At 57.8% G+C, this 26,154-nt stretch overlaps 1 protein-coding gene across 6 annotated transcripts; it reads right to left on the bottom strand.

The window, feature by feature from the left end:
• Positions 1 to 276: 276 nt before the first annotated feature.
• Bzrap1 (benzodiazepine receptor (peripheral) associated protein 1) lies at positions 277 to 26,016 on the bottom strand. Of its 6 annotated transcripts, XM_013519270.1 has the most exons (32): positions 25,681 to 26,016; positions 24,823 to 24,930; positions 24,436 to 24,564; positions 23,706 to 23,885; positions 22,955 to 23,149; positions 21,552 to 21,629; positions 21,383 to 21,466; positions 21,082 to 21,171; positions 20,823 to 20,945; positions 20,512 to 20,616; positions 18,926 to 18,976; positions 18,604 to 18,624; positions 17,749 to 17,953; positions 16,994 to 17,166; positions 15,534 to 15,649; positions 15,141 to 15,250; positions 10,621 to 11,433; positions 10,301 to 10,452; positions 9,624 to 10,001; positions 9,320 to 9,538; positions 8,799 to 8,984; positions 7,362 to 8,207; positions 6,672 to 6,774; positions 6,431 to 6,582; positions 5,604 to 5,772; positions 4,953 to 5,024; positions 4,536 to 4,568; positions 4,246 to 4,349; positions 4,089 to 4,160; positions 3,782 to 3,892; positions 3,167 to 3,228; positions 1,383 to 1,472 (listed from the first exon to the last, which is right to left on the bottom strand). In XM_013519270.1, the coding sequence occupies exons 1-31, from the start codon at positions 25,996 to 25,998 to the stop codon at positions 3,199 to 3,201; spliced, it is 5,526 nt and encodes a 1,841-aa protein (XP_013374724.1). In that variant the 5' UTR covers positions 25,999 to 26,016; the 3' UTR covers positions 1,383 to 1,472; positions 3,167 to 3,198. The 6 variants fall into 6 exon arrangements, with proteins under 6 accessions (XP_013374721.1, XP_013374722.1, XP_013374723.1 ...); XM_013519267.1 differs by lacking the exon at positions 3,167 to 3,228 and having other exon boundaries at positions 277 to 1,472; XM_013519268.1 differs by lacking the exons at positions 3,167 to 3,228; positions 18,604 to 18,624 and having other exon boundaries at positions 277 to 1,472.
• Between the last annotated feature and the right edge of the window lie 138 nt (positions 26,017 to 26,154).

Below are 26,154 nucleotides of genomic sequence, written 5' to 3'. Positions count from 1 at the left end.
CCAGCACTCAGGAGGCTGAGGCAGGAGGATTGCTTCTGCCTCAAGAGCAATCTTATTGCCTTAGCTTGAGTTACATAGTAAGTTCAAGGCCAGACTGAACTACGTAGTCAGGCCCTATCTCAAACAAACAAACAAATGGAACTGAAGACCTGCTTGGTGTTTAGTTTTTGCCCCTTCACACTGTGGGTGTAATTTCTAGGTTCCGAAGCCATAAATCCAAATCTCAGCACAACACCCGCCCCAAGAGTCCTTTGCCCAGGTAGAGTCCAGAATAGATTTTGTGAAAATAGACTTTATTATAATAAAATGTCTTTTTAAACAAATGCCTCCACCATTCCACACTCCTGGAGACCAAGGTGGAGGTGGGGGTTCGGTCAAACCATCTCCCACCACAGCAAAGGAAACATGCAGAGACACTCGCCCAGCCAGGGTGACAGGTGGGTGGCTCGGTAAGGGTGGAGCAGCTCCTACCCACTCTGAACAGGGAATGTATGAAAATAGCTGCATAAATCTGTCCTTATCCTCGGTCCCTGGACTCCCACAGGGGTCAGAAGAAAACAATGCAAAAGAGAAGTTGAATCCAATGAGCAAAATAAGGCAAACCCAACTCCTGCCTTCTGCCCCCTTGGTCCCCTGGGTTTCGTGGGGGGTGACACTGGGGCCACGTGGCAGGGCAGGGAGGGGTGGAGCACGGTGGGGCGGGGTCGGGCCGGCTCTGGCGTGGCCCTCCTCCCTCCCGGCCGGTGCTGTGCGGTGGAGGCGGGATGGAGGGGCTGGACTGAGGCACTGAGTATGTACATATATACACGGCTCCGCTGCCCTCAGGGGACTCCAGTGCAAACTTTCCTTCAGGGGAGGGAAGACGCGATCAGGACAGCCAGAGCCACCAGGGGGAACAGGCCCTTCTCCCCTCAGGGTCCTGTCCTGGGTGTAGGGAGGGCCAAAGAAGGGACCCGCACAGCCTGGCGGGAAACTAGGATTAGACTAGGTGGGCGGACTGGGAGTCAAGAGTCCTGACTCCAGTCCTGGTCTCACTGGGTGCTCGGCAACCTCAGTCAGGTTACTCACTATGGGGCTCAGGCTCCCTCCTACAAGGGGAAGGGCCCAGCTAGTGATGCAACCTTCGGGGCCCACCTAGCCTCCCGCCTTCACCAACTCTCTTTGATTCCCATCCAAGCGCCACAGTGTTAACTCAGAAAACAGGAGTTCTGGGCCGTCGGGGCCTCTCTGTCCAGCTACAGCAGTGATCTGGGCATCCTCAGGGGCCACTTCTCCCTGAGGGATGGGCCACAGCTTCACTCCTTCTTCCCAGAGCCCAGCTTCCTGAGGAGCTGCTTCCCCTTGGACAGGAGACCCCGCACCTTTTCAACTGTGCCCTGTGGCTCCCCGAGTTCGGCCCTAGGGAGGCTTCCAGGGCTGGAGATGCAGTGCCAGCCTGGGGGCACTGCGGGTCCTCCTGTGCCAACCCAGTCCTGGAATAGGAGAGAGAAAGGTAAGGTCAGGGCTGGTTCCCTCCCCGCCCCAGCTCCTTTTCTCTTCAGCCTCAGGAGCCTGAGCTTCACAGCTCTGAGGCTGAGAACCAGGCGTCACCCCCCACCACTGGCCTGGACACACAGAACACACGGGTGAGTGGACACAGGACACAGCGTCTCAGTTCCGCCTTATTACCTTGCAGCCCAGGGCAGGCCCCTGCCCTTCTCTGGGTCTCACTACGTGGCCCAAGCTGGCCAAGCTCCAGAGTTCTGGGAACCTGACCCTTGGGGTAGGTGCCCTCACCTTCCCACCTATCATGTCCTACCCAAGGAAGGGACAGCAAAGACCCAGACCATTTAGAGGCCACTGCCCCGCTGAGGAAGGCAGTGCCAACTGGACTGCACCTCATAGGCAGAGAGAAGGTCCCCGCCAAACTGGCTGATGTGGTCTCTCAAGGGCCTTCTGGGAGTGAAGGAACGGCCATCCCATTAGGACAGAGACCTGGACTCTCTGTGGGATAGGCCCTGGGAGGACACAGGGAGGCCAGGCCCCGGGGGCAGGTCCCATGGGGGCATTATTAGCCCCACTTTAGCATCTCTCTTTTTTGTTTGTTTGTTTGTTTGTTTGTTTCCAGTACCAGGGATTGAACTCACAGCCTTGCGCTTGCCAGGCAGGCGCTGTGCCACTGAGCTAAATCCCCAGCCCCTTAGCATCTCTCTTGTTGACTCTCCTCCCGGCTCCACTTGCAGCCCTCAGCTGCTCCCTCCGCCTCACCCACACGGTGCTCCGTGGTGGAATAAGGGCAGGGATCTGGGTGACCGGGGCAGCCACCTGGAAACCATTCCCACTTCTAATCCCACATCACCACCAGGGCCTCCTGGACCCGGCACGGCCCTGTCTGCTCTTGCCAGGCTTCCCGGCCCCCTCTCCTCCCTCCTCCCTCCCTGAAGTCCCCCGGCAGAACCAGCCACAGAACCTGACCAGAGGCAAGGGCCCAGGGCACCCAGCCGAACACCCCTCTGCCCCTTGCTTGGCCCCGGATGAAGCAGCAAGGCCTCCCAGACTCAAGGGTTAAAGCACTGACGCCAAGACTACGGCCACTGGGGAGACGCAGGGAAGAATGGTTTGGGGATATCTATGGATTTCAGCTCTTGAGGGTCCCCCTTCCATCCCTCAACCGAAGAAACTTGAGAGTTGGCAGTAAAAGCATATATGCGGCCTCTCTAGCATGTCGTAATGCAGAGGACAAGGGTAGGGAGGCTATTATTATTGGTGACATTACAGGGTCCTCTTTCTGTCACCCATAATAATCATAATATTATAATACCATAGCCATATAGTATCATAATACCACTAATGAGTCATAATAGATGGTATCACATAACAGTCTATAAGCCACATGGGTTATAAGCAGACAGAAGAGTCAGCTAACATGGGACATCATATGCTAAGACATGTGCCCTGTGACAGCTGGCACTGCCCAGGGTAAAGGCAGACAAGGGGAAAGGGGGGCATGGGGGAGCACAGTCTCACACTAAATCTGGCTCATGGCAAGAGCTCCCTCCCCATTCCCCAGCAGACAGTGGGGAAGCCAGGCCAGCTGATCTGACACAAAGGGGTGCTGTCTGATTACAGTGAAGTGGGGGTAGGGCTGCATGGGACCATAGACGCAGGGGCCGGTCCCCCCACTTACATGTCGCTCTCTCTACACATATCTATCTCCATCTAGCACTGGACTCTTCTCCTCCTCGTTCTCTGAGAACAGGGAACAAAGAGAGGAGATGGGTTACCGACAGGCCCGTGTGCTCTCCGCCCAGTCACCAGATGGCTCCCGCTTGGCTCAGCCTTTGAGTTTGGAGCTCTGCGCAGGGAAGCCCCCGGCCTTATGCGTGGGGCGGGGCCTCCTCACCCTTGCCCTGCCCTCTTAAACTGGAGGTTTCACTGTCCCCCACTTGTCCCAAGGCAAGACAGGCTGTAAGAACGAGAACCAGGAAGCTGGGCTGCTGGGCTACTGGCCTCACCCGGCATCTGGGGGCAGAGAGCCCAGCAGGGTGGGACTATCAGAACCAGGGCGCAGCTGCCTAGAGGTTGAGTGAAAGGACCCCCTCCCCAGTATTGGCCTGGGTGCTGATGGTTGGCGCCTGGGGTCAAGATCATAGTCATCACCCCTTGGCAGACAGGGACACATCCAGGCCCCTCCTCTCGGGTAACTCAGCTCAGTGGCACCCCTCCCCCAACACTGTCCTGGCCCCACCTCCCCAGCAGGGGAAAGGCAAATTCGCAGTTGGGAGCTCAGCTCCTCACTCACTTGACTCTCCGCCTGGGGCGTCGTGAGCTCCCTGCTGGGGCTGCCTACTTCAGGCCTGGGGCCCTCCAGAAAGTTGGATGGAACCAGTCCCCTTTGTCCATTCAGTTCCCCCTGGGGAGGAGATGCTGATAAGACGGAGACCAGGACAGAGGTCCCAGCCTTGTCCCCTGGACCCTGAGGGCCCTGGAGAACAGCCTGGGGCCCACATCACTGTAAGGGGAGGGGATGCTTCGGTGGGGACGGCTGCCCATCCCCTGCCCAGCTGGTAAGCTGGGGTACAAGGCACCCTGCCCGGCAATGTCCTCACATAGTAGAAACCATCGTCATCCATGCTGCCAAACACAGTAATGACGTCCCCTGCCCGGAAGGACAGCTCCGCCTGTGGAGACAGCAAGAGGTCGGTGTCGGGCTCAGGGAGGCCCTGCCGCCACCCCCATCGCTCCGCACCATCCTAGGGGCCTCACCTCCACATCCATATTGGGGGAGTTCTCCCGGGGGTTGTAGTCAAATGCAGCTACCATGGGGTGGGGAGCTTTCAGGGCAGCAGAGGCAACCGGCTCTGGGGGACCTGCAGAGAAGGGGGAGAAGAATCAGGACCCTCTCCAGACCACCCGTGTTCCCCGCTACCTTCTGCACTGGAGGCAGGACTTCCTGTTCACCACCGTCTGACTAGCTGTAGCCCCTGGGGAGAAGCCAGAGGTCACCTCACCCACCTTCTTTCCCTAGACACCCTTGCCACAGGATGGCTCCTCACCTGGGCAGAGCTGAACAGGGCCTTCCAGCTCCGCTGTGGAGAAAAGATGCCTCTGAGTCCCGTCCTGCCCTCCCTGCTTTGTCCCAGGCTAGGGGCGTTAAGGGCAGGTAGGACGCCCAGAGGGACGTGGGAGGGGAAGGACGCCCAGAGAGCCTATTAGCATAACACTTTGGTTTGGGAGTGAACTAAGGCCCAGAAAGGCTAAATGACATGTGCACAGCATTTACGTCTGGTGGTTTGGGGAACAGAAATCTTGGCAAACCATCCCCCATCCCCACCAGAATGGAGCTCCCCACTGGAGCAGGTGGATATGGGTGAAGGTCTCCTCTGATTCCTTTTATCTGCTCAAAATCCCAGAGAGTCAAGCAGTGCCGCATCAACCCGCACCCACACACATCGTCCATCACAGGCACTCACCTTTCTTGGAGCGGCGGGGCTTCGGGGGAGGCCCAGTGGTGTGGGCTTCGGAGTACACAAAGGGACTGCTCCCTGATCCAGGAAGGCAAGTAGGTATGAGAGAAACTGAGGCAGGACAGGAAACTAGCACAGACTCTGGAGTCTCCCCCCAGGGCTGCACAGGGCTCCTGAGCTCATTTCCTAAAAGGCTCAACAAGGGCACCTCCCAGCCTCCCAGCCTCCCAGCCTCCCAGCCTCCCAACCTCCCAGCCTCCCAGCCTCCCAGCCTCCCAGCCTCCCAGCCTCCCAGCCTCCCAGCCTCCCAGCCTCCCAGCCTCCCAGTCTTCCAGCCTCCCAGCCTCCCAGTCTTCCAGCCTCCCAGCCTCCAAGCCTCCAAGCCTCCCAGCCTCCCAGTCTCCCAGCTTCCCAGCCTCCCAGCCTCCCAGCCTCCACGCCCAAAGTGCAGGGCACCAGTGGGTTCTCCCAGACAGGCTTCCCTTGGCTCCAGGCTGCCACTCTGTGTGGCAGTCCCAAGCAGGTGGCCACCCCGGCCTTGGTTCCAGCGGCTCTGTGTAAATGAGGCGCCCAGCCGTGGTAGACACACAGACCGCTCTGGATGAGGCTAGAGAGGAACGCAGGTGGTGGGAAGCGGGTGAGGACAGCAGGTCATACCTGTGCCCTCAGTGACAGTATCGGGAGACAAATAACCCCGCTGGAACAGCTGCTGCCTCCCCGCGGGACTGTCCACAGCCACCTCAGCCACCATGTTGCAGGGGATGTAGCCGGTCTGGCCTCCGCTTTCCCCCCTATAGAAGCCGTCTGCATCCTTGTCCCCAAACACCTAGAAGCAAAGACCAGTTGTCTCAGGAGGCCAGTTCCGCTGGCTCCCTGTTCCCCAGACCTCGAGCCCCGGCAGCACCCCACTTGGCACTGCAGAAGGTTGGTCTGTCCTCTGCAGGCCATGGGACAGAGGAGGGCAAACAGCTAGAGACCAGGGTCAGAAGGAAACGAGAAAACAGCCCTTTCTGAATCACCACCGGCTGTACACAGCTTTCCCCCCAGTGCACCCTAGACTGGACCCCCAAAAGGTCAGAAAAACAGCAAGAAGCCTTCAATCTTTGGGGGAACAGTAAAAGTGGAAAAGTTAACAGCAAAGAGGCAGACCGTGCTGACTGCAGCGGGCAGGTAAGGGAGGTCTGTACATTGTCTCACTGGCTCCACAAACAACCCTGGGAGACAGACATCAATACTACTCCATTTCACCGATGAGAAAACTGAGCCCTGGAGAGGGTAAGTAATTATGCAAAGTAACACAGCTGAAGCGGCAGGGGCAGGGTCCAGTGCCACCCTTTGGCTCAAGAAGCTGTGTTCTCCTGCCCCACCGTGATGCCTCCAGAAGAGAAAAAGGAGGAGGGAGCGCGGCTGTCTCACAATAACTAGACTAGACAGTGACTCAATGACTGGATTCTGGAGTTCTGGGCACAGGGAGAACCACTCACCTTCAAAATCTGGCCTTCTCGAAAAGGGAGCTCCTCCTCTCCAGCATCAGGGTTAGGCGACATTGACACGGGGTCATAGTCAAACAGAGCCACGAAGACCCTGACAGGTAAGTCCTGGTGAGCCAGTGTTTCTGGAGGGCTCCTTGGAGGGGCTGGGGAGACGGCAGAGGACAGGGCAGTGGCTCAGTGAGCGCTTGGGAAGGGCTCCCTCCGGCCAAGCCCAGCCCCACTAGGTGCTCACCCAGCTCGGCGGTGCCTGGCCTGGGCGCCCGGGTCCCTCTCCTGTGAGGGCCCTTCCGCCCACAGCTGCCCGGCCCTCTGGCCTCCCCAGTCTCCTCTGCTGCCTGCAAAGAGAGGGCAACAGATGGCAGAAGTGACATGTCACCCCTCTGGTGGGCCCACACTCCCCACTCTGCCCCACCCGCAGCAGCAGCGTAAGCAGCCCAGCAGAACAGGGGCATAACACTCCTGAGTCCTCGATGGCCTTGTGGAGACACCAGATGCCCCACGGGAGGGACAGGAGGCCCCAGCCCCCCCGCCCCTGTAGATGAGTGCAGTAGGGGGAACTGAGGTGGCCAAAGAGCATATGAGAGGACCGTTCTTCCTCGGTGTGAGGGCTGGTGACTCTTGGACATGGCATCACAGTCAGTGTCCCGAAGACATAACTAGCTACGTGCAGGAAAGGGCCACCCTGCCCAAAGGTAGCAACTGGCGGCTAGCGGTGACAGAATAGTGCGCGTCCCAGTTTTGATCAGCAGAAGCAGCAAAGCGGTGGAATGTGCGTGGGAGGCGGCAGGTGAGCGGCCCGGAGGCCCAGCCCCACTTCTGCTGATGGAGGCTGCAGCATGGAATGGGAGTGGCCGATGGACAGCAAGCAGGGCCATCAGGCGGCAGCAGGCGGGGGGCTGCCGGGCAGGAAGTGGGCACAGACCCGGGAGGGTGGCTCCTCGGCTCTGCTGGTCGTGCTGCGGCCTCTCCTCTCTGGCTCCCCTTTCTCCCAGGCTGGGAGGTGTGGGTAGTGGTTAGGCCCTGAATTGACTTTCAGAGGCCCCCTCGGCCTTCCTAGAGGCGCCGTGCCCCAGGGCTCCCCATCTGTAGGGTAGCAGGAGCTGGTGATGCTGATGCCCCCGCTGCCCACATCCTGCTCATCCTCAGAGTCATATTCAATGCTGATTTCCAAGCCCTTGGGGTACAGGCAGCTGGCCAGGCCTGACTCTGGGGCTCGGCCACGGGCGTATCTGCGGGAAGTGCCCGGCCGTGCTTTCCCACTAGACTCTAGTCCACCCCTGGTGCCCTCAATCACAGGGAGGCCACTCCTGTCCCGCAAGGGGGCCGGCCGTGTAGAGGCCTGGGGGCCGCCATTGCTGAGAAGCCGACTGCAGTGTTCTCGGGGATCTGGAGGCCGCCTGCGGTTTGGGGGCTTCTCAGGGGAGCCACCGCCTCTCCTCCGGCTGCTTCCACCAGCTAGTCCAGGCACATCCTCCAGGGGGTCCCTGGCCCTGGAGGGCTCAGGAGACAGGGGACACAGGCCCAGTCCCGGGGGCTGACCGCTGTCACAGCCCAGCCCCAGCGATGCAGGTTCCGGTGGACTGGGGTCTTGGGAAGAACAGCCTGCCCCTGGCTTCTCCTGCTCCTCACTGTCTTCTTCGTCCTCCTCTTCCTCCTCCTCGGGGATGCTAAAGAGCTTCTTGCTGCAAAACTGCTGGAGGGGCAACTCCAAGATCTGCTCCAAGATTTCCTCGTCGCTGTCAGTCTCACAAAAGGGGTCGGGCTGGGGCTGGGGGTGGGGAGAAGAGAGCAGCAGAGAAGAGACGTCCACGGGGAACAGGGGAGAGCTGTGATCCTTGCCCTCCAGTGAGGACGGGGCTTAGGACAAGCCCACAGCCCTCCCTCCGTGTCCTCCAGGAGAAAAGAATAAGAGGGACCACGGCAGGTCCAAAGTCACACACACGTCTCGGCAGAACCAGAAGAAGAGTCAGGGAATACACCCAAGGATGAGGCGCCAACCCCTGCGGGGTGGGAGCATCGGACGCAGGCTGTCCCTGTCACCATGGGGGGGCCACCCCGTCCCCTTCCCAGAGGCTGGCAGCACAAGGCTCTCAGACAGCGCCAGCTTCCCCTGGCCAGGGCACTGCATGCAGTCAGCTGGAAGGAAGGTATGTAAGGGCGCTCTCCTCCCCCCAACCTTCCCAGCAGGGCGGAGGCCCATGTGGGCCCTCTCATATCTGCTGCTTGAGCCAGGATCCGGGCCACACACCTACAATGTCACTGGCGCTCAGTGGCAGTGATGGAGCGGCTGCTGACACATGGGATGGAGGCTCTTGGAGCCTGAGGCCTGGGGCCCACCAGCCCCTCCCCACCCCATTACCTTGGCCCCACTCTCCCTGATGCTGCTGCCCGCAACCTGCTTCTGGAACAAGCAAGTCCTGGAAGCCAGATCCTCTTCCTCCTCCTCCTCCTCTTCCTCTTCCTGGATGTCTGACAGGTCCGAGTTGCGGCCATGATCCACAAGAGGGTTTACCAGACGAACCCCAAGCTCTGCTGTGTCTTCCCTCTGCAGATAGCGAGACAAGGGAAGAAAGACAGGAAGGGCTAAGAGGGGCCCTAGGGACTGTGGGGCAGGGTCAGGCCACACCAGAATAAGACAGGGTCCTTGGCAGGGGGAGAAAGCGCCATGCCCAGAATGCAGGTGTGTACCATGGGGTACAGGGTGGGAGCCACAGTGAGGAGACAAATCCGGGAAGAAAAAGGGCATAAGAAACAGACACATAACACAAAGGTGTCAGAGCTCAGCAGAGCAGAGGACAGGTGAAGAGGGCACCCATACTTGGGGTGGCAAAGGGTAGGGAGGCAGCCTTGATTCTGCGACAGTGTGCCCCCAACCCCCACCTCAGCCCGGGCTCTTAGCCCAGGGTCGGATCCATGGCAGGCCTCGGTACTTGGCGCCTTCTGGCTGGGGCACACCGTGGGGCTGGCCTCTCCTGTGGTCCACTCAGCCTCCTGCATGGCCCGGCAGGGAGCCGCAGGGCCAGGGCTTCCCTCACCCATGGTTGGCTCGCTGGCCCTCCTCTCCTCTGAGGCTCCCAGCAGAGCTGCCCCAGCCACCTCCTGAAACAGACAGCACTGAGGAAGGCTGAAGACCCCAGGCTCTTTGGCCAGCCTGCACCTGCTCACCCCCCACCACACAGGGTACCTGGGGGCAAGGCGTTCCAGGTTCCTCCTGGGCTCCTTTTGGCATCTCTCTGGTGGGGCTTGCTGGGGGACCTCCTGGAGGCTCTGGAGTTCCGTGGAGAGCAGTGTGCCAGAGGGGAGAGGTGGGGTCCCCAGGCCCTGGGGATGCTAGAGCAAGAGGTGTTCTAGCCTCTGGGCTTGGTCGTGGCGAGGGGCAGGCGACCCTGGCGGACGAACAGGTGGAGGCCAGGGCCGGAGCGACAGGAGCAGGGATGGAGTCGGCCGACTCGCCATGGGGCGACATGGTGCGCACAGTCACTTCACGGCACACCTGTAGCAGCTGCAGCTGGGACAGCTCCACCAGCACGCTGCCTGCTGTGGGTGAGGCCACCTCCATGATCTACAAGGAGGCGGGAGCACAGGAGGGCAAAGTGAGACTGAGAGGGCTGAACGGCAGAGAGCATCCTGCTGGCTAAGCCCTCTGCGTGCCTTATCTCACCCAGTCATCCTGGCCTCATGGCTTCAGCAGTAGAGCAGTTTTAAATCCCTCATGCGTTACCAAAGCCTATGCCACCTAGGGCCCAGATGCCAGGGGCTGGCTATCACTGCCAGGCCAGGAAGACAAGGGCTCTAGGAGTGGCAAGGACGGTTACCCAGCAGATCACCAGGGTACAAGCAGGTGGATTCCCCAGGCCGTACCTTCTGTCCATCGGCATAGATGGCGTAGCCTGTGACCCGGACACCGTTGGAGGTGCCAGCAGCATCGATGGTGACTGGGAGCCAACTGATGAGCAGGATGCCAGGGGAGGGCCCTGGCTCAATCTGCACATCCAGGGGGGCATCAGGTGCGCCTGGCGGAAGTCAGGTATGAAACCCAGAAACGTGGGATACTCTCTGCCTGAGACACCAGCCCCATATGCCATTTCACTGACACTGGCAGCAGGGCCAGCCTCCCCTCCCACCGCCACCCATCGCCGGCCTCCTGGGTGTTCTAGACAGCAGTGCCCACCCCTGCGTACCTGCGGGCAGTGTGGTGAACTGCAGGGTGGAAGCCCGATGCTCCGGCCTCTCCCAGCCTGGTTCCCAGGCTCCTTGGGGCGGGAGCTGAGCCTCTACCCGGGCCTGATAGAGTGTGCCAGGCCGTAGGTTGCAGAAGGTGGTCCAATAGGTGCTGGGGCGAGCAGGCGGGCACTCTTCCCCATTGAGGTAGATGGCATGGGCCAAGTTGCTATTGCCGGGCACCCAGGTGATCTCCGCAGATGTGGCTGTCAATCGACGGACCCGCAGCTGGCTAGGTACTACCCCGGCCCGAGCACCCACGGCCAAGCAACAGCGCAGAGGGTCGGAGCTGCCCTTGCTGGTCAGGGCCTGGACGGAAACATGGAGGGGCCCAGCCCGCAAGTCCAAGTTCTCAAGCACAGCCTTGGGGGGCGCCCCAGGCCCCAGGGCCTGCCGCAGCTCCCCGTTCACGCAGATGTGGAAGCCACAGAGTTCTACTCGCTCAGGAGGCAGCTCCCAGGCCAGCACCACACTGTGGGCCAGCTGCTTGAGGACCACCAGATGGCGAGGGTAAGGCACCGCAAGAGCGCCCAGGCCCTCCGGCGGGGGGCTCAGGCTGAGCTCGTCCCCCGCATCCTCCTCCTCCGGTCTGGGCTGGCTATGTCCCCCGCTACTGCTGCCACCCCCACCTCTGCTCAGGAAACTGAGTTCAGGGCCTGAGCTGTGAGACAAATCAGCCAGCTCCAAAGGGAGGGAGGTCAGGAGATCGTCATCAGACACACGCTCCACAAAATTGGAAGGGACCAGGCCCCTTCGGCCATCCATGAGCTCCCCTGGCAGAGGGAGGGCAGGAAAAGGCAGGGGAGGGAAAGACAAACAGAGAACAGGTAAAGAAAACCCCATTCGATAAATGCATTTTTGTAATGGCTGGAGAGCGATTTTAATTAAGCATTTGATTTGAATCAACATTTACCCATTAGTGCTTTTAAAAGACAAGAGCAGTCAAGCTCTGGATTAGAGAATTATTGTCGGGTCTTGTAGGCGTTTTTGAGTTATATAGGACAGTGCTTCTTAAATTTTAATGTGCATGTGAATCACTTGCAGATTTGTTAAAATGGAAATTCTAATTCAGTTAGGTCTGGGTGGAGCCCAGGATCTGCATTTCTAGCAAGGCACCAAGGACACTGGTACAGAAAGGATGTAGGACAGCACCCACTGTCCAAGGAGATGCAGGCTGAAGTATTTCTGAGCTGTCATGATATGACATATTTAGCTTGCTTAAAAATCATTTTTTAATGATAAAATACATACTGTATTTTATCATTACATATGTATGATAAAGTAAATATAGCAAAGCGTGAAAAACTGCAAAATCTCAGTGGTGAGTGTATAGGTGCTCTTTTGATTTTTCTATATATTTGGAAACTTTCTTACTAAAAAGATGGAAAAGGCAAACAGGTGAAGAGAAGGAACAAGGGCTGAGGGTGTAGATTAGTGGTAGAGCACATGCTTAGCATGGGCAAGGCTGTTGGTTCAATCCCTAGCACGCAAGCGCGCGCGCGCGCACGCACACACACACACACACACACACACACACACACACACATGGAGATAAGAAAACACTGTACAGGGTGGGGACTGCAGTGCCCCTCACCTTCCCTTTAGGAAAAACAGACCTTCACAAAGGAAGAGGGATGCAACCACCTCTTCACAGCAAGGCGAGACAACGAAAGAAGTACCAGAAGAAAGTCACTCATGGGCTCCAGCAGACATTAGGACCTGCTGCAGGCCCGTGTCTCAGAACACGGCTGGCAGTCAGTCCAGACAGCGCCAGTGGTGAGTTCATTATCCGTGTCAGTTCTGAAGCCTTATCAAGAGTTTTTTTTAAAAAACATTTGTTGTTTGAGGGATATCAGGGGAGAAGGAAGCCAGGCACACACATGTCATGTCGTGGCCAATTTAAGGAAGAAAAAAAGTCAGGGAGAAAACAATTAAAGGAGGAAAGGGAAGCACAGGCCAGGACCCAGAGAGGAGCGGTGGGGTCAGCAGAACTGAGGTGCAGAGGCCATGGGAGTTTACCCAACAGTAATTTGTGGCCCTCATCCTCTCCTTCTGCTTATATAGGAAAGAAATACAGTGAGAGAACTTCAAGAAACAGAAGGGAACCTCATTAAGTTCGATAATACATTAAGCACTATAGTGGGTTGAATGGTGGTCACCCAAAAATGTGCCATATCCTATTCCATGGAACCTGTGAAAGTGATCTTACTTGGAAAAAGCATCTTTGCACAGTAATTAAGTTAAAAATCTTGAGATGAGATCATCCTAGATTACCAGGGTGGGTCCTAAATCTAATGACAAATGTTCTTATAAAATAAAGGCACACAGCTGGGTGTGGTGGTGCACGCCTGTAATCCCAGCTCTCGGGAGGCTGAGGCAGGAGGATCATTGCAAGTTTGATCCCAGCCTGGGCTACAAAGTGAGCTAAGGCCAGCCTGAACTGCATAGTAAGACCCTGTCTCAAAAAGACAAAGAAAAGAAAAGATAAGATACGAAAAGAAGTGAAGAGAAAAGAAAAAAGAAAAGGAAAGTAAAGGAAAGGGAAAGGACAGGGAAAGGAAAGGGAAAGGAAAGGGAAAGGGAAAGGGAAGGGAAAGGAAAGGAAAGGAAAGGAAAGGAAAGGAAAGGAAAGGAAAGGAAAGGAAAAGGAAAAGGAAAAGGAAAAGGAAAAGGAAAAGGAAAAGGAAAAGGAAAAGGAAAAGGGAAAGGGAAAAGGAAAGGAAAGGAAAGCAAAGGAAAGGAAAGGAAAGGAAAGGAAAGGAAAGGAAAGGAAAGGAAAGGAAAAAAGAAATGAAAAGAAAAGAAAAGAAAAGAAAAGAAAAAAACAAGAAAGGAAAAGACACACAAAAGACGGACACTCAGGGCTGGGGATATAGCTCAGGGGCACATTGCCTGCCTGGCAAGCACAAGGTCCCGAGTTTGATTCCCAGTACCACCCCCCTCACCAAAAAAGAAGACCGACACTCAGAGAGGAAGAGGCAACGTGACTGCTGGTGCCGAAATTGGAGTGATGTGCCCACAACCCATGTAACACATGGAGCCCCCAGAAGCTGAAAGAGAAAAGGAATGGAATCTCCCCAAGAGCTTTCAGAGGGAGTGCAGGCCTACCAACACCTTGATTTCCAACTTCAGCCTCCTGAAAAAGCCATTGAGACAATAAAGACCTGCAGTTTGAAGCCACCCCATTAATTTGTAAGGCAGGGCTGGACAATTAATATTAACACTAGCACTGACAGTGCTGAATTATACTCAGAGTCCTGCACAAATCTGCAGCCTGCAAGGCCAGAGCTGAAGCCTGGGCCACTCAAGCTCAAGCCCACTAGGCTTGTGCCACTGAGAACAGCACAGCTGGAGGCTGCATGTGGATGTGGATGAAGCAGTGTCTTAATAAAGCTGGACAAGGAATAGGACAACCTGAACCCAGTTGTCTACACGCCTTTAAATCTACCCCCGCCCCCCCAAATTGCCTAATTCAAATTCCAATAATTTGGGGTGAGTTAATCCTTATGCTTTTCCTGGCCTCCTCTGGAAAGTGATGTTGTTTGTTGTCTTGTTCTCCCAGAAGCAGTTTAACCCCGCTCTTCAAAATCTACCCCTGTGGGGAGTTTAGCTGTTTGGACCACAAAATTGGGCACTGTCATTCCTAGCAGCTACACAAATAATGGGCAGATGGCCAAGGGAAAAGATCTGAACAGGAGCCAAAGCTTTCAGTGTCCCACACTCAGATCTAACCCTTTCCTAAACCTCCATATACAGTGTGGCCCCTGCCCTGGCCTGCCCTGCCCATACCTTATTCCAGTCTCTGAAGGATAAACCCTGGAGGAGGTGCCTATGGGCATTCCCGCTATAGGCCCTGTCATGAGGCCCAGTCTCAACAGGAATCTGCCTCAGAATCTACCCTCTGCTGTGCCCACCAGCCCCAAAACTGGAAAACTGTCCTGAGGTTCGTGCCCTGCCACCTGCCAACCCCTTGTAACACCTTCTCCTGGGATCTGGACCCAGGTCCCTCCTCTTTACATGTGCTTAAAGTCTAACACCAGATCTACGCTACAGGCCTGACTTCAAGTGTCACTAGCATTAACCACCGCCCTGCTCTGTTTTTTTGTTTTGTTTTGTTTTTGTTGTTGTTGTTGTTTTTCTTCCAGTACCAGGAATCGAACTCAAGACCTTGCGCTTGCCAGGCAGCGCTGTGCCACTGAGCTAAATCCCCAGCCCCCGCCCTGTTCTGTTTAGCAGCATAAAAATGAATCAAGCCAAAATCCCCTATGACTGTGATATGTGCTGGCCTGTCCTGCTTGAAGCCAGAGCTCCTTCATCCTCTTTCCCCACTGGCTGGCACGTCTCTGAATGCCTCTTAACTGAGTCTGAAAAGTTATGGTGGGCTCAGCACGCTGGGAATGGGAATGGATGGATGGAGGTCTTTGGGAACAGGGGCATAAAGACCAAAGAATGGACAGAATGACCCCTACTACTGTCCTACCTTCAAAAAAGCCATCCTCATCCATGTTGCCATAGATATAGATGTATTCGCCAGCTGTTAGCGGAAGCTCTGCCTCTGGATTCTCGTTGGGGCCCTCGAAGGGGTTGTAGCTGTCAGGGGAGCACAGAAGAGAAGGAGGACAGCAACCTACATTGCATTTCTATGTCACTCTTCGCTCACCCTGCAAAGCCTTGATGGAGAGCGATCTGGTTTCCACCGTTAGCCAAGTAGAGCATTCGCTCTACCTAGTTTGGCTCACCTAGGTTACCGAGAACACGTCCACCCGGAGGCTCTGTAACACTCCACCACTTCCAGACGTCTCCATCTTCACCCAGCCCCACCCTCCCATACACCCGAAATCCAGGAGGGGAGAAGCACGAGTAAAGGGCCCACCTATAGCGTGCGAGGAAGACCTGGATCCTGGACCCTCGCGGGTTGCCCTCCGTTGCTGCTGGGAGCAGGGAGACGCTGTCGACCTCCAGCTCCTCCACCTCACTGGCTGTGTCCACCTGGGGGAGACAGAAAGGGCTGGCTCCTCTCCAGGGCCCGGGCCAATGGCACAGCGGGCAGATTTGCAGGCTCAGCCAGAGAAGAGTCACTGTTCTGAGGAAGGGAGTGAGCACAGATGCGGCCACCCTGGCAAGGCCAGCGCCACAAGCCCCTGAGGTTTCTGAGCAGCACCCGAGCCAGGAGGTCCAGGAAGCACCCAGCTGCCTAGACAGAGGTAGTCGGTACAACCTGGACCCATCTCTAAGTTCTGGCCCCTACTCCAGCAGCCCAGGAAATAAGACCAAAAGGGGCTAGGCCATGCTGGTGTGGGGAGCAGACGAGATTGAACCCAGGGCCTTTCTACTGAGCTACATCAATGGTTTTTTGTTTTTTGGGTTGTTTTTTTTTTACAGGTTTTCACTAAGTCATTAAGTTGCCCAGCCTGGGCTTGAAATTGCCATCCTCCTGCCTCAGGCCTGTACCACCACTCCCAGCATCAGCCAAGCATCTTGACTGTAAAGAGGTGGAAGCAAGGAAGCAGAAGGGGCTGAAGAAGTCTCTCTGCCTCTAGCGTGGTGACACTTCTGTGGTTCAGCCTTGGAACCCAGAACCTCCTGTAGGGGTGGGCAAGCAGCCCGTCCACCACCACCTCCAACACCAGCACGACCACTGCAGCCCACGAGGGGGCAGCAGAGGCCCAGGGCTGGGATCTACCACTTTCTAAAACTGCTGCGACCTGCCCCTATACACTTTCTGGGGTTTATGGGTAGAAAGACGAGAAAGTGATCCGAAGCGCGAGAGTGATGCCCAAGAACTTAGTGATGGTAACAGCTGCCATGTGTCAAGCACTCCCTGGGTGCCCCGCAGGGGGAGAAGCACTTCCCTTATATCTCAGTTCGGGTAACATTTGCAACCACCTTAGGAGGCAGGTTTTATTATCCTCGATATTCAGATGAGTAGACCAGAACCCAGAAATGGTGACTCCTCAAAGACAAAGCTGGGATTTGAATCCCAGAACCTGTGCTCTTTCACACACAACCACCCTCTCCTCTACAGATGCCCTTAGGAATATCATCAGGTGGATTCTGGCACCCAGGGTCTCCTTCACCCAGCCCAGGACCCTAGGGCCTCACGGGACCCCTGAGGGCTGGGGCTGGATGGCCCCAAGGTGGGCTTGCAGGGGCCCCTGGGGAGCAGTGACAGGCTCCGCCCACACTTACCACGCAGGGAATCATCCACAGGGTGTTTACCTCCCAGCTTGGAACCAATGGCCCCCATTCCCAGGGGTTCCCCAACAGATGACAGCCAACCCCTCCCCACTTCCCCAAGCCCATACCAGACCTCAGCCCCTCCCCAGCACTGACCTCCGGTGTAGGGCATGATTTGGGGCTGTTGTGGATGGACTCAGAGCGTGAGGAGTTAGAGAGAGACTCCGCCTTCTTGGCTGTCCTTCGAGGGACCCCAGTAAGGGTGGCAGGAGCAGGCTCGGAAGACTTTGGGGTGCAGCGCCCTGGGGAGCCTGGCGGGAGGTCAAGGTCTAAAGAGAAGATGGCACGTGGGCTTGGAATCTGTAGCCTGAGGAGGGACCAGGGAGATAGGGTGGAGCCTCCTAGATATGGCAGTCAGGCCCTCCGTAGCCGGGTTTCCTTACAAGAAGGGAAATACTTGGGGGGAAACTTACTAAGCAGAAGTATAGGTGATTTACATATATTATTTCCCCCCGTCCTCAAAGCTTAGGAAACTATGGCCCAGAGAATTTAAGCAGCATGCTTAATATGGCATTGGCTGCTCAGTGAGCGGCCCGGGGACCACCAGGTCTGACTGCCCCAAGCTTTGACTCTCCGCAAGGCCATGCAGCCTGCTACGGGCTCCCAGGGCCCAACTCCCAGGTTTGGCCACAGAGGCTGTTACGGGGGAAGGACAGTGGCCTGAGATGCCTGCGCTGGTCTCCAGGACTCTCGTTCCTAGGGGTTTTCTTTTGTCCCATCAGAGCTTGGCTCCTGCCAGATATGGTTCAACCTTACTCTGTGGCTTTGAATGAGTCGCTGCCCTTTTCCAATCTCTGTACAAAAGCCCCGGACCTGGGGATTCCAGGCCAGTGTCACTGGGTCCACCTTACCTTTGGGGCCAGAGGCCCGGCAGGGCTGAGGGGTAGAGCAGCAGCAGGGGAGTGGGCGGTGGTCCCCAAGGGCACTGCAGCCCAGCGCAGAAGTGAGCAGGTCCAAGGGGCCTGGGTGCAGGCGGAAGGCCTGGAGCTCCTGAGCCAGGAGGCTGAAGCGCTCGGTTTGGCTGCGGCACTGCTCTTCCAGCTCTCGGACCCGGGCCTGGGCCAAGACCACCATGAGCCCCCAGGCCCACACTGAGGATCAGATCACATCCACCCAGCACCCAGCCTGGGCGCCAAAGCCGAGACCTGGGCCTGTGACGCACTCTGCGGCCCTCACATGCTAGACAGTGGCACTCCTGCTTCTGGATGCTTTCTAGGCCAAAGAGGATCGTCCCCACCCCATCACTACCACCAGCATCATCACAGGAGTTTGCTCGGTTCCACCCCTTGTCACCCTCCCACAGTCTGTGACCCAAATCCCTGCCAAGAGGTGGGCAGGGACTTCATGGGATGCTGGGGACTTGTTCGAGACGGGAAACAGCCAGTTCTCAGAACCTTTGCTTAGGTATCAGGAGAGTCCCCGTGTCAGGGGCTCTTTCCTGGCAAATGTCACCAGGAGCATGAGTCAGCTGTGACACACTTCTTCACGGCCTGAGAGGCCATAGGAGGGAGGGCCTGGTGTCTGCCAGGCACAGCAGCAGTCTAGGATGAGGGCACGGTCCATGTGGCCTTGTAGAAACCCCCACCCATTTACAGGTTCTCAGATCTGCCACCGGGGACATCCCCTCTGTTGGACACAAGCACTGGGACCCTTGGGAAGGGATGCGGGGGAACCCCCGGGGAGGTGGATAGGTAAAGAGGCGGTACCTGCATGGAATCCAGGGTAGACTGCGGCAGGGAAGGAAAGCGCAGAGGAGAGGTTAGAACCCTTAGCCCTGTAGGTCACTGACCCAGAGAGGGAGGGAGAGAGAGAGCAGTTCCTAAATGGAAGGACATTGCAGGGTGAAGGCAGCCATGGTGGGGATGGGAGATGGCTGTCCCCAGATTCAGGATCTCCCTGCCCCACCATGCCCCAGTGGGAGAAATAGGCCAAGTATGGATGGGATACCCCCAGGCCCTGCAGTGCTTGGGGGCCCTGTTACAGCCCCAGCCTACACCCCAGCACACACACAGTCTCTGGGGACTCTACCTCCAGCAGCTGCACGGCCCCTTCATGTTCCCTCTTGGCTTCCGCCTGGGCCTAAAGAAGGGGAGAGGCAAGATGCTGCAGGAGAAGGACAGGGAACGGGGAAGCAGAGGCAGGTGGAAGAGAAGGAAGGAGGGGAAAACAGAGACTAGCAGGGAGCAAAGGCACGGGGGCCGTGGAGGGGACGGCTGAGGTTTCTCCTTCCCACTCCACTCCTGAACCACCTTAGACTAGAGGCAGCGGGGGCAAGGAACACCCTCCTTCCTGGTTTCTCTCTGCCTCCTCACTGCTCCTTCTCGACCCTTCTGTCCACCCTCTGGACACGGGGGTGCCCCCGGACACAGTGCTGGGCCACTTTATACTCTGCTCTCTCCTGAGGGCCCCACCTAGTCACACTCCTGGGTGCACTGACTATTCCAGACATCTCCGGGAACAGCTTCCCCAGAACTCTGGACTCACACACCCAACCGGCTATGCACATCCCCGCCTGAGTGTCTGCAGCACACAACCCAAGTTTGCCAAAACAGAACTCCCTGGAACTCAGGTGGCCCCTTTCTCTCAAAGCTGCTGGCCCTCATCCTCCACCTCCTGGGGTGAGTGAAAGACCCCATCCTCCCATAGGGATCACAGCAAAGAAGGTGACCAAGTAGGGATTCAACCGGAACTCCAAGTAAGGCTTTGATTTGGTTTGGTTTGGTTCGGTTCGGTTCGGGGGTTGTTTGTTTGAGACAGGGACTCAACATTTAGCTCAGGCTGGCCTTGAACTAGACATCCTCCTGCTTTGGCCTCCTGAGTGCTGGGATTACAGTTCTGTGTCACTGTGCCCAGTTCTAAGTGAGTCTTATCAGGTCTATCTGCAAATTACATTTCCAATCTGTCTACTTGTTTCCACCTCCATCATCACCTGCAACCTCATCCAGATCATTATTTCCCTCCTGGACCACTGCCACAGCTGCTGATCTGCTGATCACCTGCTCCAGGCCCCTCATGCCTGTCCCTCCGGCCAATGTGATCTCAAAGTGATGAATCAGATCGCGTCATTCCCTGCTTAAGCTTTCAGCAACTTCTAACCACTCATGGAGCAAAACATCTGAACTCTTCTCATACTTTTAAGGCCCAGCTCCTGCTGCTCTGTCCCTTGCTGTATTCTTGCCACAACTGGCCTTGGTTCCTTCCACTAGCTCCTCCCTGCCACCGGCACTGGCACAACTATTCTGCCTGTCTGGTCTGCTCTGCTCTGGCTACCCTGACTTCTGCTCACTCCCGAGGTATTATTCAATTGTCTCCTCCTCGGGAAGGTCTTCCCTGATGACGTCTCTAAAGCCGTTCTTGCCCCATCCCTATGCCCGACACTTCTCATCACTCACCCTGTTCATCTCCCCATTGTGTTTATTATCACATTCGTGGCTCTGCTCATCTCATTCATGGGTGTGCTTATTTGCTGATGGGTCAGGGACCTGGCCTTTGTTCACTGTCTCCCCTGTGCCTAGCACTGTGTCTGGTACACAGTAGATAGTCAGTGCCGGCTGGCTGAGAGGATGGCGAAGCTGAGGTCCCAAAGCGACCAGCTCCCCTCACTCCTGCCCCACCTGCTGCAGCCTCCGGACCTCCTCCTGCTTCTCCCGAAGGCTGAGCCGAGCCTGTTCATGTTCCACCTCCAGCTGCTGTCGCCGCTGGGCCACCTCCCGCATGTGCTGAAACACAAGACTTGGGATCAAGGCCAGAGCGGCCACTCCGTCATCCCCATAGTACATCTAAGTGGATCTGCTCCAGGTGTCTTCTACTAAGAAGGAAACTGAGTCAGGAAAGGACTGGGCTGCGGACAGAGGGCCTATTCTACCGCCCCCCTTTCTCCCTGTGCCACGTCCCAGTGCCCTCCCCGCCTGCCCAGGCCCCTCACCTTCAGCACCTCCTCCAGGCTCTCCAGCTTGCTCTGCAGGCCCTGGCTCTTGCGAAGGGCTGAGTCCCTCTCCTGCGTGACCCCCAGGAGCTGGCCCCTCAGCTCCACATTCTCCCACTCCACCTAGTGAGGGGGCATCGGTCGGGAGCTGGGCATTCGACCTGTCCCTCACTGGGGGGATGGTACCCTTCATGCTCCACCCCACCGCTCCGCCTCTGCTCAGGACCAGAGCCTCAAAGCCACAGGGCAACAGGGATACCTGCTCCTTCTTGGTGGCTCTGCCACTGAGCCGAGAGTTCTCTTCCAGCAGGCGGGCATTCTCATTTTGGGCTTCTTTCAGCTGCAGTTCCTAAGGGGGCAGCAGAGCTCTGGGGTAGGGCGCAGCACCCACCTTCCTCCTCTCCACACACGGAGCACCCTGTCCTCCCAGGCAAGGCTTTCCTCCCCTGCATCTACCAGGAAAGGACAGCAGGGTGGAACAGGTGTGTTCCTGAAAGCAAGAGGGATGGGACTGAGCAAAAGACGGTAGGAATGGACCCCTGGGCAGCCTAAGGGCTCACCAGCTCCTCACATCGCCTCTGCTTCTTCCGGGCTTCCTGCTCCAGGCTCTCACATTTCTTCCGCTTCTTGCTGAGCTCTGACTCCTACAGGGTCAGACCCAAGGCTTCTCATGGGGGAAGGCAGATCTGCCCACAGCAGGTCACCTCCAGCCCTTGACCTGGGACTTACCAGCTGCTGCACCCTCCGCTGCTTCTCAGGGTCCTCTACCACCACGGGTGGGCTGTCCACATCCTCTTGGGGCGTGGCCTGGAAATGCCCAGGGGCAGGAAGCTGGCACCTGAGAACAGGGTCCAGGGGCAGCCTATCCCAGCCCAGTCTGCGCTCAGGAGGTTCCCAGCTCAGGGCATAATCAGCAGTGAGCTCGCTGGCTTGGAAGGGGGCAGGGATGCTGTCTGTCCACCCCCTCCCAACACGTGGGAGGTATAGGGGCTGCACCCTATGTCCCCCAGACATAAGTGCTTTGAGATCCTGGGACCCACGTGTAGCCTGGGAGATGGGTCCTGTATCCAGGCCAAAGCTTTCCCTTTTTAGCATTCGGCAGCTGCCCTGCTCTGCACTCAATAACTGTCCTGGGTGTCCTTCAGCGACTGGCAGAAAGTAGGAGGCCACTTGGGCCCCCAAGGATGTGGCGTTCTGAGCTAGGGGTTCAGGGCCGGGGATATAGCTCAGTGGCACAGCACTTACCTGGCAAGCACAAGGCTCTAAGTTTGATTCCCAACACACACACACAAAAAAAAGAGCTAGGGGTTCTAGATCATCCAAATCCGCACATGGCCTACAGCAGGGCCAGTCTGGCCTGGCTCACTTCCTGGTTGCCCTCAAGCCCCCCTATTGCATTATGTATCTGCGCAAAGTTTTGGGGAGGATGGCTCTTGATGGGAAGAACATCTCCCTCCATCGGCAGGCCAGAGGGGCAAACCCGAGTAAGCAGCGTCCCTTACCCCGAGGCTTTCGTCACTATCGGGACTCTCCTCCCACTCCTCTTTCCAGAAGGAAGCGGAGGACCTAGATGCTCCTCACCTAAGAGTCAGACCCTCTTTAGGTCCTTGGGGTCCAGAGTGGGTCCCTAGTCCTCTAGACCAAGAGGGCTGAGCTGCCTAAGCCCCGCGCTCAGGAAGGTCGCCAGTACCTGGAGCCGGGTAGGACTCACCGCATCCCCGGGGGTCCCGGGCCAGGCCTGGTTGGCTGGCGGGCGCAGGAAGGGGCGTCCCCGCTCTACAGCGGCGGCTGACTAGGCGGGCACGGGCTGGGCCCCGGGCGGCTGCCAGGGCAACCAGGGATTTGCGGCCGGGCCATACCACTGGCGGCGCGGCGGGGGCGCCAGGCTGCCCCCACGAGGCGCAGGCCGCGGAGGTGGAACCCGGGGACCTCAGTGGGGCTTGGTGCAGGTGCAAACATGCGAGGCACGGAGAGGTCGGCTGCCCCTGGTGGGGAAGGCTCCCAAGCCCGTGGGAGTACACACCCCACCGCCGAGTTCCTTCTGACTGCCGCGCTGGGGGATCCCGGGCTCGCCCCTCCCCTCTCGTCGGCGCGCGCACACACACGCAAACCTGTCTTTGCACCGGGCTCACCTCTCCCAGGGCCACCGGCTTCGGCGCCCCTGCTCTGGAGGGGACAGCGGGGCCCGGCAGCCGGGGCGGTGGGGGCGGCGAGGGCGGCTCCTGCTGGTTGCGCAGGGCGATCTGCCTCTGCAGCCGCAGCACTTCCCGCTGGGACTCGCGCAGCAACCGGTCGAAGTCCCGCACATGGAGCCACTGGCGACCCTCCTGGAGTAGGGCGACCAGGAGGAGAATCAGACCTAACCCCTGCGCACCCTCCAGCCATCCCCGCCAGGGCCAGCCCTCCACCTGATGGAGGGGCTCGGATGCGGGGAAAGGCGCAAATCCATCCTCCCATGCCTACATGCCTGGTCATATGTGCGTGCTCACACAGCCACATGCTTCCAGAGCCCGTGTGGAGACGTTCCCCGCAACTCATTTACTGGGCGCTCGCAGCCTGCCTGGCACTGTGCTAAAAGCCTTGTGAACATTCCTTCACATAAGTGTGAGATCTGTGTGGCTTCGTACCTCCAGACCCACTGGCACGTAGCCCAAGCCAGAACAGAAATGCTCAGGTCCGGGACTCGTGGCTCCACCTCCCTCGGTTCAGCCTCTTTCTCCCCTCTCCCACCTGGGCCGTTGCCAGGGGAACCTACTCCCCAGCAGCCTCTACCTTCCCCCTTCATTTGCATCTCATTAACATCACCACATCCCACAAGCCAGGCTGACAGCCCTGGCCCTGCACCCGGTTGAGCTGGAAGGAGAGACCAGGCACTCCTCGCACCTTGCCCACCAGGGTGAGCCTGGCCTGCAGCTCCCTGCACTCCTGCTGCAAGGCGGCGATCTGCTTGTCCTTGGCCAGCAGAGCACTGGCTGTCTCACTGAGGTCCCGGGCTCGCTGGCGGGCTAGGGCTTTCCGGCACAGCTCCAGGCTGGCCCCAGGCCGGGGCATGGGAGCACTCACCTAGCCAGAGGAAGGGTGAGACCAAAGGTCACCTGAGGGCCTGGGGCACTTCCGCTCCTCATCCTTTCCCGGAGGAGGAGTTAGGATGAAGCTCACTTCCACCACCCAATCTGGGGTTCTAGAGAACAGGCAGCCTCACTGGGCCTTCTCTTGGCTTTCCCCAAGTCAGACTAAAAGGTTTAACTCCACATCTCACTTTGGACCCAAAAGATGCTGCTCATTCTAGGCTGCCAGTGTGACAGGTCTTGTCCCTGCCCCCATTCCAGCTCTACACCCTGAGATGAGCTCAGCAGGAGGCTGCAGCCAGTACCAGCATGTGGTGATCCAGAATTCCGCTCCCTGCCTCCCTAGGAACCTCCCGCCTAGCCTTTCACTCCCTCTTGGGGCCCCAACAACCTTCTGCCTCCTCCCCGGGCAAGTGTTTGCCCTTGCTACTCTCAGCTCCTGGATTCCTGCTCTCCTGACTAGGAGTCCATGACTCCCAAGCCTCAGTCCCTGAGACTCAGCCCTTGGCTCCCCTCTTCCCTGGTCACCCAGATTCTCTCCTCACCACCCTCAAGTTGGTTTCCTGCAGTTTCCGGGCCCGCTCCTCCAGGCGCTTGGCAATGACCGCTAGCTCCGCATTCTTCCGCTTTAGTCTCCGTACCTTCTCCTCTGTCTCGGGGAAGCTGGTGTTTCTCTGACAAGGGGTCAGCCGGAATTAGAGCATGTAGGGAGCACCCACATGCCCATGCTACCGTGCAGAATTTGGGCCAGAGCCCAGGCTCATAGTGGGGTTCTTGGCAACGCTAGGCAAGGTTTCACCCTCTCTGGGTCATGGGATTATGTCACATCCACATGACTCCCTCTTGAGAGATACCCACGGGGTAAAGAGGGAGGTCACTGAGGCAGAGGGTCCTGGCTGGACCTGACAGCACCCCAACTCTGCGAGCCTCACCAGCATCTGGTTTTCCTCCTTGAGGATGGCACAGCGCTGCTGCAGCTCCCCCAGGGCCCTCAACAGCTCCAGATTGGGCTGGTCCCCAAAGCCGGTGTCCAGCATGGTCTGGCATGAGAGAAAACCAGGTACAGGGCCTCAGGGACCAAGCTGAGTCTCATGGGGAAGCATCTCCCTGCCACAGTCCAAGGAGACATGGACAAGTTTCTCTCCTACATCCCAAGCCTTCAGAGGGGGGCTCAGGGACCCAGAAGAAGGCGCTCTCTGGTCCTCCCATGGCAACTGCTCCCCACCTCCCTGCTGGTGCCTTCCATCCTATTCCCTGATCCTTCCCTACCCTGCCCATCTCCTCTTCCCGGGAAATGCCAGCTCAGACTCCCATCCTGATCCCTGTAGCTCCTCATAGCCCGAAGCCCCCTGCCCTCCCCAACGTCCTGGTGCCCCCTCTTCTACAGGAGACTGCTCACACCCACCCAGACCTGTCCTCCCTGGCTCAGCCCAGCACCAAGCTCTCTCCTTAATCTGCCTCCTCTGGTTCCACTTTACACCTCCACACCCCCACCATCCCCAGCCCCCAAGGACAGAGAGCCTCGTGGGGGAGGAGTTACACACTGACAGGTTGTCAGACACAGATATACAGAGGGGCAGGGCCAGATGTAGAGATGGACAGGTGGAGAGGACAGACAAATGGCCAAAAAATGGAGTCACTGAGATTTCTGTCCAGTGAAGGGAGGGCAGGTAGTCACACAGACAGGCCAGGAGACGAGGGGGGCCACCTCTTATCCTGCCTCCTAGCCGGTGGGGAGACATAGTCAGAAGCCCAGCCTGCAGACCTCAGAGTTCCCCCAGTCCCCTTACCTTAGACACAGCCTGCACCTCCTCAGCCTCCAGCCTTGGGCAGCCACATCCAGCGCTCCCTGCTTGCTGCTTCAAGCTGGGCAGCCCAGCCTCTGCTCCTCCAGGGTCAGCGCCTACCACTGGCACCAGACTCTGGGCTCCCTGGGGCTGGGAGCTCACTTCTCTAACCTGCAAAGCTTCTGGAGTATCAGCAATGTTCGGGGCTGTGTCTCCAGGTTCGCCCCCCTGGCCCCGAGTCCAGCTCTGCCAGGCAGGCAGTGCCCAGGGTTCCATGGCTCCAGGGTCCCCAAGCCGTGGGTAGGTTGTCAGTTGCTCCATGGCAGCGCCAAGAGGCCCCAGAACTCAGGCCAGGGAACATCACCCAGCCAAGTGGGGGCACTGGAGAGGGTCATTCCGGGCCAGACCCTTTCTGCTCTGAGCCCTTGGCTTCACCGTGTTTCCATCCAGGTTGGCTGAGCTCTTCCCGATCCACAA

This window comes from Chinchilla lanigera, unplaced genomic scaffold (assembly GCF_000276665.1).
Source record: "Chinchilla lanigera isolate Chin_1 unplaced genomic scaffold, ChiLan1.0 scaffold00050, whole genome shotgun sequence".
Lineage (NCBI taxonomy): Eukaryota > Metazoa > Chordata > Mammalia > Rodentia > Chinchillidae > Chinchilla > Chinchilla lanigera.
The sequence above is the reverse complement of the archived record's forward strand: the minus strand, read 5'-3'. Positions and strand labels throughout refer to the sequence as shown.

Excerpts from the sequence above, each read along its gene's own strand:
- Bzrap1 (XM_013519267.1), bottom strand. The coding sequence starts at position 25,998 with ATGGAGCAACTGACAACCTACCCACGGCTTGGGGACCCTGGAGCCATG. Across the intron at positions 21,467-21,551 it reads AGCGGAGGGTGCAGCAGCTG|GAGTCAGAGCTCAGCAAGAA; the intron begins GTAAGTCCCAGG and ends CTGACCCTGTAG. Across the intron at positions 11,434-15,140 it reads TGAGGATGGCTTTTTTGAAG|GGGAGCTCATGGATGGCCGA; the intron begins GTAGGACAGTAG and ends TCCCTCTGCCAG.